Below are 12,918 nucleotides of genomic sequence, written 5' to 3' on the forward strand. Positions count from 1 at the left end.
ATATAAATGTATTACAAATATGCTGTGTACAACTATAAATGCCAGTTATTTAAATGCGTATTCTAGTTGTTTAGCATTTTATTTTGATGATACATTTTAAGTGTTTCCAAAGGCTTTCAGTTACAGCAGTAATAAGCCATCGAAAACATGATCAATGATAGCTTCTGGAACTATTGCCACGAGATTATTCATTCCCATCTAGTTCCAACACCTTCGTGCAAGTACATTTGAGACATGAGCTTGAAGTGGGAGCCTGGTGAGCTCTGACGCCTCTGGAAAACTATTGTCGGAGTAATAGAAAGTTACATAACAGGAAATATATACCATGTGGGGCCATTGTTGCTGAATAGTTGAAAACATCAAGCAGTTGTGCAAAGATAAGCAGATCCTCAGCTATGACAGCCCTTTCCCTCTATCTTCATGCAAGGTGCCCGTGTCGGTGGCCATGATGACTCCCCAAGTGATCACCCCTCAGCAGATGCAGCAGATCCTTCAGCAGCAGGTCCTGTCTCCTCAGCAGCTCCAGGCCCTCCTCCAGCAGCAGCAGGCTGTGATGCTGCAGCAGGTAATGTGGGTTACCTGCTTTGGTGCTCTGGTCCAGCTCAAGGGGTGCCTATTCTGTCAGCAGTGCAGTGGGCTTATTGGATAGTGTGGTCTCCACTTACAAAGCAACCAATCAGCATGTTACAACGTAAGTGCCATGCTTTTCTTACAGAGGTACATACGAGCATATAAGTTGCTCGTTCTCTTTGACTTTACTCAAGTCTAGAACAAGAGCAGAGAGAGGACGAAGTTGAAAGCAGAAGAATTAGTATGGGAAGACTCAGACTCTTAGGAACATTTACTTTAGATTTTCCAAGGCGTATACCAAGATACGACATAATTGTTGTTTTGTAAATCTGTAACACTTTAGCAATCCCTCTATTACTAATAAATAGAAAAAAAGGCCACCTTGTGGACAGCACATGCTGAAAACATCATATATACACCCCAAGGTACAGTCTTTATTTAAGAATGGAAGAATCTGCTATTAGAACAAAATTAATCAGATAAATAGCAAGCTCATAGTTTGTGGTAGTGCATACAGTGAGCCTACTGAGTATCTCCAAATAGATTCCAAATGTGATACTTCTCTTTTGTGATGAAAATAATGTTCTTCAGCACAAGTCTTAATGGTTTACTTACTTATGCCTACAAGCTGCTTAGATTTCTAGCATCCCTTGTGCCAAAACACTGAGAGATCGAGCTGTTTTCTTATAAGAATATCGCATCCCACTTTGGTGGAACTTAACCTTTGATCCTTCTAAAGGGTAGGGCACAGCTTGTTTCTAGGTTGGGATAGGACTTAAGATGTAGTCATTAAGAGTGTTTACTTCTGGGGCTGGGGATTTAGCTCAGTGGTAGAGCGCTTACCTAGGAAGCGCAAGGCCCTGGGTTCGATCCCCAGCTCCGAAAAAAAGAACCAAAAAAAAAAAAAAAAGAGTGTTTACTTCTGGCCTTTAGAGTACAGATTTTCTAGACCCTTTTATTTAGGACTGTTTGAATTCCAGATCGGAAAATTTCAGAGCTGCTTTGAGGGGGGGGAGAAGTATGTAGGGCTGTCTCTTTAAACCCAATGCATTTTTTTTTCCCATGAGGTGAATCTTAATGGCTACCCTACCATGTGTCAGTCTAGAAGAGTTTAGGACATTTATAATACATGAAACTTTTGCCTTTATTTATTAAAGTCAAAATGGTTTATTCAGCAACAACTACAAGAGTTTTACAAGAAACAGCAAGAGCAGTTACATCTTCAGCTTTTGCAGCAGCAGCAACAGCAGCAGCAGCAACAGCAGCAGCAGCAACAGCAGCAGCAGCAGCAGCAACAGCAGCAGCAGCAGCAGCAACAGCAGCAGCAGCAACAACAGCAACATCCTGGAAAGCAAGCAAAAGAGGTAGGAGCGAGGTATTTCATTGATGTATAATAGCGTGGGGTTGGGAAGGCACTTTGAGAGGCAAGGATAGTCTCAGATCTTCCTATAACAAGGCCCTTGCTGTCAACGAGGCAGTGTTCTATATTTTTACTGAGCTTAATAACAGTGACGGTGAGACTCTCATGCTCTCCTTTTTTGTAGCATGGGACTTGAGAGTCACCATCCATTGCTGGCTGTCGTCTAATGTTCACTAATGAATCACAGCGTACAAAGAGCAAGCTGTGTGCTGGACAAAGTCCTGATTATCCTGTATTCACTGAGAATCCAAGTTGGTGAGGGAACCTTATTTTTCTCAGTCATACAGCTCAGAGAACACGCATGCAAATTTAGCCCATTGTTGGGGGCAGGGAGACTACGAGGAAAACTGGTTGAGCACAGATTTCAAAGTCACAGGCCCCTGATTAATGAACTGCTAGGGTAGGTTTGGAGTGGTGAGTAGAAAGTTACCGTTTGATATGCTCATAAATCAAACTGACAAGCTGGCTTCCAGGGCCTAGCTTGCGCTTGTCAGCAAACTGCATCACATATAAACATAATACAAACAAAACATGTTGAAGTAGTTAAATTGATCAGCAGGTATCAGGGTTGCTGTCTTCAAGCTGCCCATTATGCAAACGTACAGGAAACGGTTTTGACCTCCTGAGGTTTTGTTTCTGTTTGGATTTGTGAATAGAATTTCAGACAGCCATCAACTACGGAATAGGAATTGCTCCCTTATTTCTCAGAGGCTTTGGACAGTCCACATGACTTGCTCCATTATACAGTCTGTTTTCCAGTGAGCGCATCAGAAGTTTCTCTTTTCCTCATACTGAAAATGAAAGGTCTTCCACACAGCTTGTCTTCCTTTCAAGTGTGCCTGCCATCTTCTGCACCCCCCCAAATCCAAAGAACGCTGGTTTGTCTCGAAATGCCTCACGAAACTGGAAGTTAGACTTTTCTTCATAATAAGGACACTTTTTTTTTGGACATGCATATAGTTTTGCCTTTAGTGTATTCAAAAAGGGAAACGGAGGAAGAGAGTGAGAAAGTTAACGTGCCTGTCTTGGGACCTCCAGCCAAGTTTACTGATGGATCACTAAAGATCATATTCCTGGAGCACCCATTAAACTGACTCAGTTGGGAAAAAATGAGAGCATCGCAGAAGTTGGTCATGTCTAGGATGTTTTGATCCTAAACTTACAGTCATTGGCGATGCACAAGTTTCTAGATAGCTGAGCTTTTGTTAGATTCTGTCTTTAAACTTTGCTCACTCCCATTAGCGACAGTCCCTGATGCTGTTTCCCTCCCAAGAAGCAGGCAGCTGAATACCTAGAGGCTGTTCGTGCTCTGCTTCTGGACTTTTGACCATGGACTGACCAAGAACACTGCCGGGCAGGGAAAGGAGCATGCCTTTGTGTGTGAGAGAGTGGTGTGCGTGCACCTGTTCTCTGCTGTTGACTGGGTCGGGTTTTCTGATGCCCACAGCAGCAGCAGCAGCAACAGCAGCAACAGCAGTTGGCCGCTCAACAGCTTGTCTTCCAGCAACAGCTTCTCCAGATGCAGCAACTACAGCAGCAGCAGCATCTGCTCAGCCTTCAGCGTCAGGGCCTCATCTCCATACCACCCGGCCAAGCAGCCCTTCCCGTCCAGTCGCTGCCTCAAGGTATAGGAAATGCGGTGCAAATCCTTCATTCCTGCTCTTGCGCTTTTACCATCTCATGCACTTGTGGATTTATCTTACACCTTGAGGTATTTCCGTTAATGGCCTTCAAGTTGGTAAGAAAGCATTAGTGTTACCATGGTCACCTGACCAGCTTTCTATAGTTACAGAAACTCTATCACACATTACTTTTAAATGTATAGTAAAACTCTCTTAAGTATTTTGTTAAATATTCATTGTATGTCAATTGGTCTTATAGGCACGAGTAACATATAAGGCGATATAAGGCAAGCACCATTGAATATACATTAGCAAGAGCACCAGTACTCCATATGCCATGATAATGATATGATAATTAGTTTTGGTGGACAACTGATGGAAACACAGATTTCTAGTGAACTAAAATCACAAATAATAGACAAGCTCTGTGCCTCTGTAGAGCGGTTGTAAGCTCTGTGGTTGGGAAGCCCACCTCATGTCATGGGATTATAGTACTAACTTTTCCCCAAACTTCCTACACATACAATGTAAATTATGGTTTTAAATAATTTTGACCATATTCTAATTTATATATATGTGGAGCTTTTGATCTTGCACTAGTGCTGTCACGATAGGGCCACATGGTATCCGTGGGGTAGCTGGAATAACTATTTCTAGCCTCCCAAAGTTTAGGGAATCCGTGTGATGACTCTTCAATAACTTCTTCAAGCTATATTTGGACATTGAGATATCTTTGGGGGTAGGGAAAATTGGGGAGTTGTTTAGCCTAAAAAGGACACCCAAAAATTGTTGTAACCTCTGATGTCTGTCTTGATTGGATCTGGCTGAAAATTCCCTGAGATCAGGAATCCAAGCAGGCCAGATCAGCATTCTGTAATATATAAATCTCAAAACAAAATTTTAGCATTATTATGATATCTTTCAGTTGGATTCTCTTGAATTTAGTTTTCAGGAGGTCTACCTCTATCAAATCTGATCCATATAACTCTGGAAGGTGTCCAGAGCCTAATTACCGTTTTTAAAAACACAAAAACAAAAACTTTCTCCCAAAATAGCATGTGCCTTAGTCGGCAAATAAAAAGCTTGTATCTTGCACTCTCTCCCAGAGAAATAATATAACCACAAGACTCAAAATCACACCCATTATGAAAATAAAAACAATTAAAAAGAATGAAGTAAACTTAAAAAACTTGTATGAGCCTGTTTAGGCTTCTCTAATCTGTCATGTCAGGAAGTCAACCTCTGGCCAGGAACAGCCTGTAGTTTTCACAGCCCCGGACCTAGAGTCTGTGGGCAGACTCCCTCTGTTCCTTTAAGGTTTAAGGTTCCCTTGTTTGGCTATCACATGACTCATCATGGCACCAGCCCTTTCTCACTTAGAAAATAGAACTTAATTCTTATCTTTTAAGCTGATAAACTTAAATTTTTAATGGATTCTTGTCTAACACATTGTTTTGCTACCTGTTGTAGTAATTATAAAAGAAATATTTCTTTTTATCCTGCACTAGTGCCGGTAATCCTGCACTAGTGCCGGTAACATCGGGCCACGTGGCATCTGTGGTAGCTACCTGGGAAAATCAGGACAGGAGAGGTCCAGCAGTGGCTGGCCTATTGCTGCTCTCTGCACAGATTCTGTCCTCACTCCAAGCAACCATCCCCTGGTAGTTATAGTATAAACTCCCAGCAACCCATTAAAATCAAGACTCAACAAACTCTAATTAAACAATCAGATTTATATTTTAAATTCTCAATCCATAATACGTCCATACAATAAACTCACAACCAATTGATAAAGATATAAACTGTCCACATAGATAAGAAAAATTGACCTAAAGCAATGCATCCCTTAAGAAATATTCATAACTACCTATGGCCATTTAAGACCACCTAGATCTGGGTCATCCTTCTCTGTCTCTATCTTGATTCTTCTCCTTTTTCCCCTCTTCTCTCTTGCTTTACAGAAACTTTGTTCCCACCTTACTTTCTACTGTCCAATCATGAGCCATGACCTAAATTTTGCCAGCCCTCAACTACATATAGACATCAACCTCCATGTATATACACGTGTGTGTGTATGTGTATAAAAAGCCTAAGAATATATATGTATATAATCATATATGAAAGATTGAGTGTTCTATAATGTAGTTATATGTAAGCGTTATTATCTATTGTGGGAAAAAGAAGTTTAAGACAAAAAAATGATGGCTCAAGTTCTTAATTAAGGTAAAAATCAAGTATCATTAATCTTTATGAATGGATGTTCTAATTTGCATTTGGATTGCGAAGTGACAAAGTTCATTTATACAAGTGAACTTTATCTCAAGTTCATTGTTTCTGTCACAGAGGAGTATATCTTATACCAGTGTTTGCCACACATTTTACTGACTCTGTAGGACACAGTCATGAGAAGCAAGAAGAATTTAATATGAAAAGTGAAGTTGTATAAGCCATACCCAATATTTACATTGCATATGACCATTGTTTGATGGCCAATAAAATTAATAATATTATACTGAACATTTACTCTGTTTTATGAAGTTGTTTTTCCTTTGTCATAGCTTCCCCCCGGTGTTCCTGTTTTGTTTAATTGAGGTCTTCTAATTCACTTGTCTGGTCCATTCCTCAGAAATCCAGAGAGGCAAAGCTTACTTATTGGAAGAGAGCCTGGACACAGGCCCACCTTTCATACTTGTTTTAGAAGGAAATGGAATAATCTTCAGTATCGACTTAGAAAGGAATGTCCTGTTCATGCATTATGGTTCTTTAGAAAATCAAGTATGCTCAGGAGGAAAATGAATAATAAGATTTACAAAGGACATTTGTAAATTATTTCAATGCAAGTGTGGACGTTCTTTTTTATTTTTTATTTTTTGGTTCTTTTTTTTGGAGCTGGGGACCGAACCCAGGGCCTTGCGCTTCCTAGGCAAGCGCTCTACCACTGAGCTAAATCCCCAACCCCAAGTGTGGACGTTCTTGATAATTAAAAAAAAACTGTTGATAGAAACAGAAAGAGAAATAAGTTTATCTCATTGGTATTTTTTGTACAAGTTAAACAAATCTCCATTTAGAATCTTTTCAAATTAAATCACCATTTAGCATAATTTTATTGTAGTAATGTCTTTCAAATTGTTTTACAAAGCTTACAGTTCTTATTTAAAATATTTTTTCAACTGTATTCTTTCAACTCAAGCAAAAGTCTCATTAGCTAAAGCACTTTGTTACTGTGTAACTGTTTCATTTTCAAATGAAAATGTCTCTTATTTCTGAGCTAGTTTTGGATAGAATTTTATTTCACCATTTTTTCCTACTTTAATTGTCACAGGACATATGAAAGTTAAAATGCTCATGAAGGAGAAATTTGGAAAATAAAGACTCTAAAAGCAAAGTTTAGTTTCTGCAGAAAATTTACTTATTTACTTTTTTTTAATTTTTTTTTTTGAAACAGAGTCTCACTCTGTAGCACATGGTGACCTGGAACTCACTATGTAGCACTGAACTGGCCTTGAACTCATGAGTGATCCTTCTGGCTCAGCCCTGAAAATGCTGGAGTTGCAGGCCTAAGCAACAAGATCTGCCTAGAAAATCTATACTTAAGAGAAAAACCATGACGTCACAAAAACATTTTCCGTCATAAAGGAGAAATAGTGAAATCGAACAGTCGTGTGCTCAAACTTCGTTGGGGGCTGTGACCACTGCTCTTGAAGCTACCACATCATAAAAAGAAACTGCAACCCCCATCATACGTTTTTTAATTATTAAATTATATAAGAATATCTATACTATATGTTCTATCTATATTACATATGTATATATATTATACCTATAGATATATGTAAATATACATATATATATGTACATATATACCAAAATCTGTCATGTTGGAGTGAGAGAGAGAGAAAGAGAGGAGAGAGAGAGAGAGGGGAGAGAGAGAGAGAGGAGAGAGAGAGAGAGAGAGAGAGAGAGAGAGAGAGAGAGAGAGAGAGACATGGACATGAAAGAACTGCACTCCATCATGACGGATTTTGATGTGTTTGAGGGCATAGATTCTGATGGACAACTATAACACCACGATGATGAGAACCTTAAGTCAGAGTGAGAAATAGTAAAGATACAATTATTGAATAACATAAAGCTCCAAGCTGTCTGTCTTGGCTGCTTTTTATTTCAGGTGAAATAATCTTGAGTTCTTTCATGATCAGTTTTTCAGTTCACCTTGCACAGAGCTTCTGATTTATTGATCGATTGGCCATGAATAGTAATCACATGAGCACCAAGTGGGATTACCATACACTGATGGATGATGTTCTCATTATGTCTTCAAAAATATGACATAATTTATTTATCTCCATGATTTAGCACAACCTCCTGTGGCTACCTTAAATTATAATTTCTGAAACTATTTAAATTATATAAATATCAGAACTAACACTTTATAATGCTGACAGAATAGATTTGTAGAACTTTCTCTCTAAAGTTGCACAATATATTTCAACACTTTACCATGAGCTCTTTTAAATTTTAATTTATCATTTAAGTCATAAATACTATTATACTCCTGGATTTATAAAATAAGTACTAAATTAATGGCTCTAAACATATACTAGTTTTTATTAAGAGGGAGTGACAGCAGGTCACAGAAATCAACTAAAAATAATGAACTTGTTAATTCAAGTATACTATTTGTAAAGATATTTAATATATGGATAGTATGTATCTAAATAAATAATTTTATTTAGCAGTGTTATATAATGAACATATAATTATAAATATATTTAATATTTATTTTTAATTTATATTAATATATTAATTCATATTAATATGTAATATATATAATGATGCCATGGCCTACCAGTTACCAAGATGAAGTTATTCATTGTTCAGTAAATTTTTTGTTATTTCTTTGTTGTTGTTGTCATTGTTATTTTTCAAGACAGGATTTGTCTGTGTAAGAGCCCTGGCTGTCCTAGCACTCACTATGTTAACCAGGCTGGCCTTGAACTCAGAGATCTACCTGCCTCTGCCTCTGGTATGCTAGGACTAAGGTGTGTAGCACCAGCCCCTGGATTTCCTTATATTTTTATAGTTCTTAAACACCAGATAAATTTTACTTTCAGAAAATAACCATAGGTTGATTATGACTTTATTGAAAATGTAGTTTCCCTTGCTTTTAGTTACTTGAAGCTAACTGTATCCCCTCACCCTCCTAGTATACCAGAGAATTGAATTTTAAAGTGTTCAGCATCTGAAGCCCTATGAAGTTTCCACAGCACACCGTTTCACCCTACTGTGATGTGAACCACATCTCGGTCAAGCATACCTACATAGTGTCCACACTGTGTACACTCCATTTTCCATTCACTTAACCCTCTTTAGTATTAGATTTGTTAGGGGATCCTAGAACTTGTGTTTCCCATATCCTTATTTTAATTATCGGTGACCTTAGAACACAGGAGAAGTGACACTCGTGATTCAGATGTAGCTAGGAGAAGTTGCTAATTGTCACAATTGTGATACTTGTGAGTCTGAGACCAGTCTGGTCTACAAATTGAGTTCCAGGACAGTCAGACAGTTATATAGAAAAAAAAAACTGTCTTTAAAAAAAACAAATCAAACAAACAAACAAAAAACCAAACAAGTAGCCAAACAAACAAACAAAAACAAAGCTGAATTTCTTTTCTAATAAATGGCAAACCCATATTGTAAAGTTGCTAAGATTTACTATGAAAATGAATGTCCTATCTATAAAACTGTGATAGGCAATTTTCCTATCACCGCTCGCACTGCAAAAGTCACATTCCTGAGTGATAACTGCACGGTTAAGGTGGGAAACGCATCAATTGTAGCTTTTGTTACTATCCACGGTTTCAAACATGCAGGAGTCTTGAGACATATTACTGTTCGTGGACAGAAACGTGGGGCAAAAGTTTCCTCTCATTTCATTTCACTTATTTTATAAATATGCGAGTTATTTAAGATGTAAGATTTCAATTAACAGCCAATGAATGCTTGGTTTTAGACAGTACTCTTCTGATTTCATACCTGGTAGAACTAGGTGAGCTGAGAATAAGTGAGCTGTCAGGTAATAAAGAATATGAAAACTTTAATGATGACTTTGTGCTGAGGTAGGAAGGTGCTCAAGATAGCACTCGGCTCAGGTGTCACCCGAAGTCAGCCATTTGACCTGCCTGCCTCACTACTCCTGGTATTCTGGATGTTTTGCTAAGTCAGTGTTTATACATTTTTCAGGTCACAAGCAGATCAAACCAAAGTTTAGAAATAACAGCAATAGAAAAAATAGGAGCATTGCACACCATGCAGAATTACTATTCAAATACCAGGGTGTTTTTTATGTGGAGCTTAATATGCCATGGCCACCTTTATTCCAAGCACCCATGAAGCAGAGATAGGCGAATCATTGTGAGTTCAAAGTCAACCTAGTACATAGTGAATTCTAAACCAGCACTATATAGTTAAAGCTTGTCTCAGAAAGAAAGAAAGAAAGAAAGAAAGAAAGAAAGAAAGAAAGAAAGAGAGAGAGAGAAAGACAGACAGACAAGAAGAAAGGAAGGAAGGAAGAAAAGAAAGAAAGAAAAGAAAAAAGATTGCCTACAAATTTTGTTTATTTTATTCATAGAAAATAGCTTCTAAATAATTAAAGGAGTAGATGATTACTAGGTATATTTAATTTTGACAAATAGAAAATTTTGAGATTAAATTATATAACATTTCAAATTGTTGTAGGTGTAGGAAACAGCATATGTTACATTAAAGTAGATTTATCTGTTTGGTTGTTCTGTTGGTGAGATTCAATATCACACATGTTTAACAAGATCAAGTAAAAACCCGGCCTGAAATGGCTTTTATTTCATTTAATTCATAAATCTTCTTAGAAATACTTTACTTAACAAATCTTTAATCTTGACTGAAATATTTAAAGATAGTTTCAGACTTCAAAACAGTAGACATAAAAGACTAGTAGCAAAATCGTCAACTCTAACTTTCTTTATCTCTAAGCATAGAGGGGATGCCTGTATTCTTTGGTAGAGATATATGTCTTTCGGTCTTAATCTTAAGTAAATGTCTGATTTTCATTTGTGTAGTTTGACACTTCGACAACTTGGATAGTTGATGGGCCCCTGATTGCATGCACGCACGCAGGTGCACGTGCACGCGTGCGTGCGCGCACACACACACACACACACACACACACACCTGGAAGATGAATGCTACGTTAGTTGGTTGTTTAAATTAACATAACAATATATTTTGTTTGGCTGAATTTAAGCAAACGCATTAAGTATCTGAAAGATGCTGCAGACATTTGATTTATTTTCTGGAGGAGAGGACTGCTAGAGAATTGATTCATCTAGAATAGATTCTTCTCTGCAACACTGTTACTATGGACATGTATATATGATCCCTTTTGAAAAAATGTAAATATTAAAATTAAAATGTGGAAAGTACAGCTGGATGTGGTGGTACACAACTTTAATCTAGCACTAGGGAGGCATAGGCAGGTGGATCTCTGAGTCTGAGGCCAGCTTGATCTACAGAACAAGATTCAAGATAGGACAGCCAGACCTACATAGTAAAACCTTGTCTTAAAAAAAGGTAGACAGAATATAAAAATACCTGAATTCAAAATGCTGACGTCAACCTGTCTTTTTGGTTGCTTTGGTTTTTTGGTAGGATGGTTGGTTTTGACTTTTTGAGACAAGGTTCCTCTGTGTAGTTTTTGATGGCCTGTAACCCTCTCTGTAGACCAGACTGGCTGTGAACCAGGAGCGATCTGCCTGCCTCTGCCTCTTGTGTGCTGGGATTAAAGGTGTGCACCACTACTAACCCATATCACCTCTTCTTAATACATTGTGAAGATACGAATATTTCTACTAAACTTTGCTTTTATCATTTTTGTAAAACCCTAGAAATTTGCAAAGTACTATTCTATAACATTTTATTAATTAGATATTCATAGTAGACTAACACTGTATCATAATATTTACAAATTATTTTTATATATGTATATATATATATATACATATGGTATGAATGTGTGTGCAGGTATGAATGCATATGTGTGCGTGTCTGTGCACTGATTCTGCTAGGCTGGCTGTCCAGTGAGGTTCTCTCTCTCTGACTACCATGTGTGTAAGTGTGGGTATCCGTGTGGGTGTTTGTGCCCGTATGCACACTTGGAAACAAGAGAGGGATATCCAATACTGTATACTATCAATCTCTAGAATATTCTCTCAAGAAAGACTTTTTGCTGTACCAGGAGCCATACTAGTGACCAGGGAGCCTTAGCCATTCCCATCTCTACCTCCCATCGTGCGGTGGTTACAGACACGTGGTAACCACACTGGGCTACTGATGATGCTAGAGATGTGAAATTAGGTCCTTAATCTTACACAGCAAGCAGCCATGTGTTATCCACTAAGCCATGAACTCAGCCTGTAACTTGGCTTTGTACATGGGAGTTAGAAATAAAAACTCAAGTTCTCCTGTCCATATGACATGGATGTTATCAATTGAGCCATCTTCTCAGACATTAAAAAATTAGCTAGCATCAAGAGATAATTTTTTGAAATAGAAGAAGGAAGGATATTGAGGAGTCATTTCTTTTACTGTAAAGAGTATAAGCATAACATTTAATTATAAGGACAACCTCTGAAAATTGTGTGTTTATTTCAAGGTTGTGAAATATATACATGAATTATTGGATTGTAATTAACTCCTAGCACAATTTTTGGCACTCTGTATTTACTCCATACACTCAGAATAAAGGATCAAAGGACTACGGTTAAATTGCCTTTTCTGCTACACGACCTGCTGCTCACTTTTTATTTATATTTTATTCATCTTTTTATTGACTTGAATCTTGAGGAAACATTTCCCCAATGTTTATTCCTAAGTCTTGAAATGAATAGAAACCAGGTTCAAGCCATCATTTAAAATGGAGAAGAATACTGCCCAATGTTCTGTCACCAGGGATTTTAAAGTCACACACGTAATAGAGGGTTTTAGAACTTACCTGTTTCTTTAACATAGGTTCAGAGAAATTGAATCATCTTCCTTGAAGATAAAAGTTGATTGTTACTCTTTAATATTCTAACCCATGGCTCCCTAGAATGTTTTCCAGTACACTAGCATCCTAGCTAATTGAAAATCTCTTCTGAGTGAAGAGAATAGACAAAACAGTAGAGCATAAAACAGGGCCAGAGAAGAACTGCTAAGAAGCAATCGTAAGGAAATGAACTGAGAATGAGAACCTGCCTCCCTTCTTGTACCAGGATTTCAGTCATTTAA

The 12,918-nt window shown here is 37.8% G+C and overlaps 1 protein-coding gene across 3 annotated transcripts in view; it reads left to right on the forward strand.

Annotated features, from left to right (window-relative positions):
* Positions 1–12,918, forward strand: part of Foxp2 (forkhead box P2) — a gene marked incomplete at its 5' end in the record, with an annotated part of 499,310 nt that overhangs the window by 431,584 nt on the left and 54,808 nt on the right. For 2 of the 3 annotated variants that reach the window (NM_001271104.2, NM_001446500.1), the window contains 3 exon segments: positions 428–565; positions 1,746–1,934; positions 3,438–3,615. In NM_001271104.2, the coding sequence (NP_001258033.2) occupies positions 428–565; positions 1,746–1,934; positions 3,438–3,615 (505 nt within the window). 3 annotated transcript variants of the gene reach the window in all.

The sequence above is a fragment of the Rattus norvegicus genome, chromosome 4 (genome assembly GCF_021556685.1).
Source record: "Rattus norvegicus strain SHRSP/BbbUtx chromosome 4, alternate assembly SHRSP_T2T, whole genome shotgun sequence".
Taxonomy (NCBI): domain Eukaryota; kingdom Metazoa; phylum Chordata; class Mammalia; order Rodentia; family Muridae; genus Rattus; species Rattus norvegicus.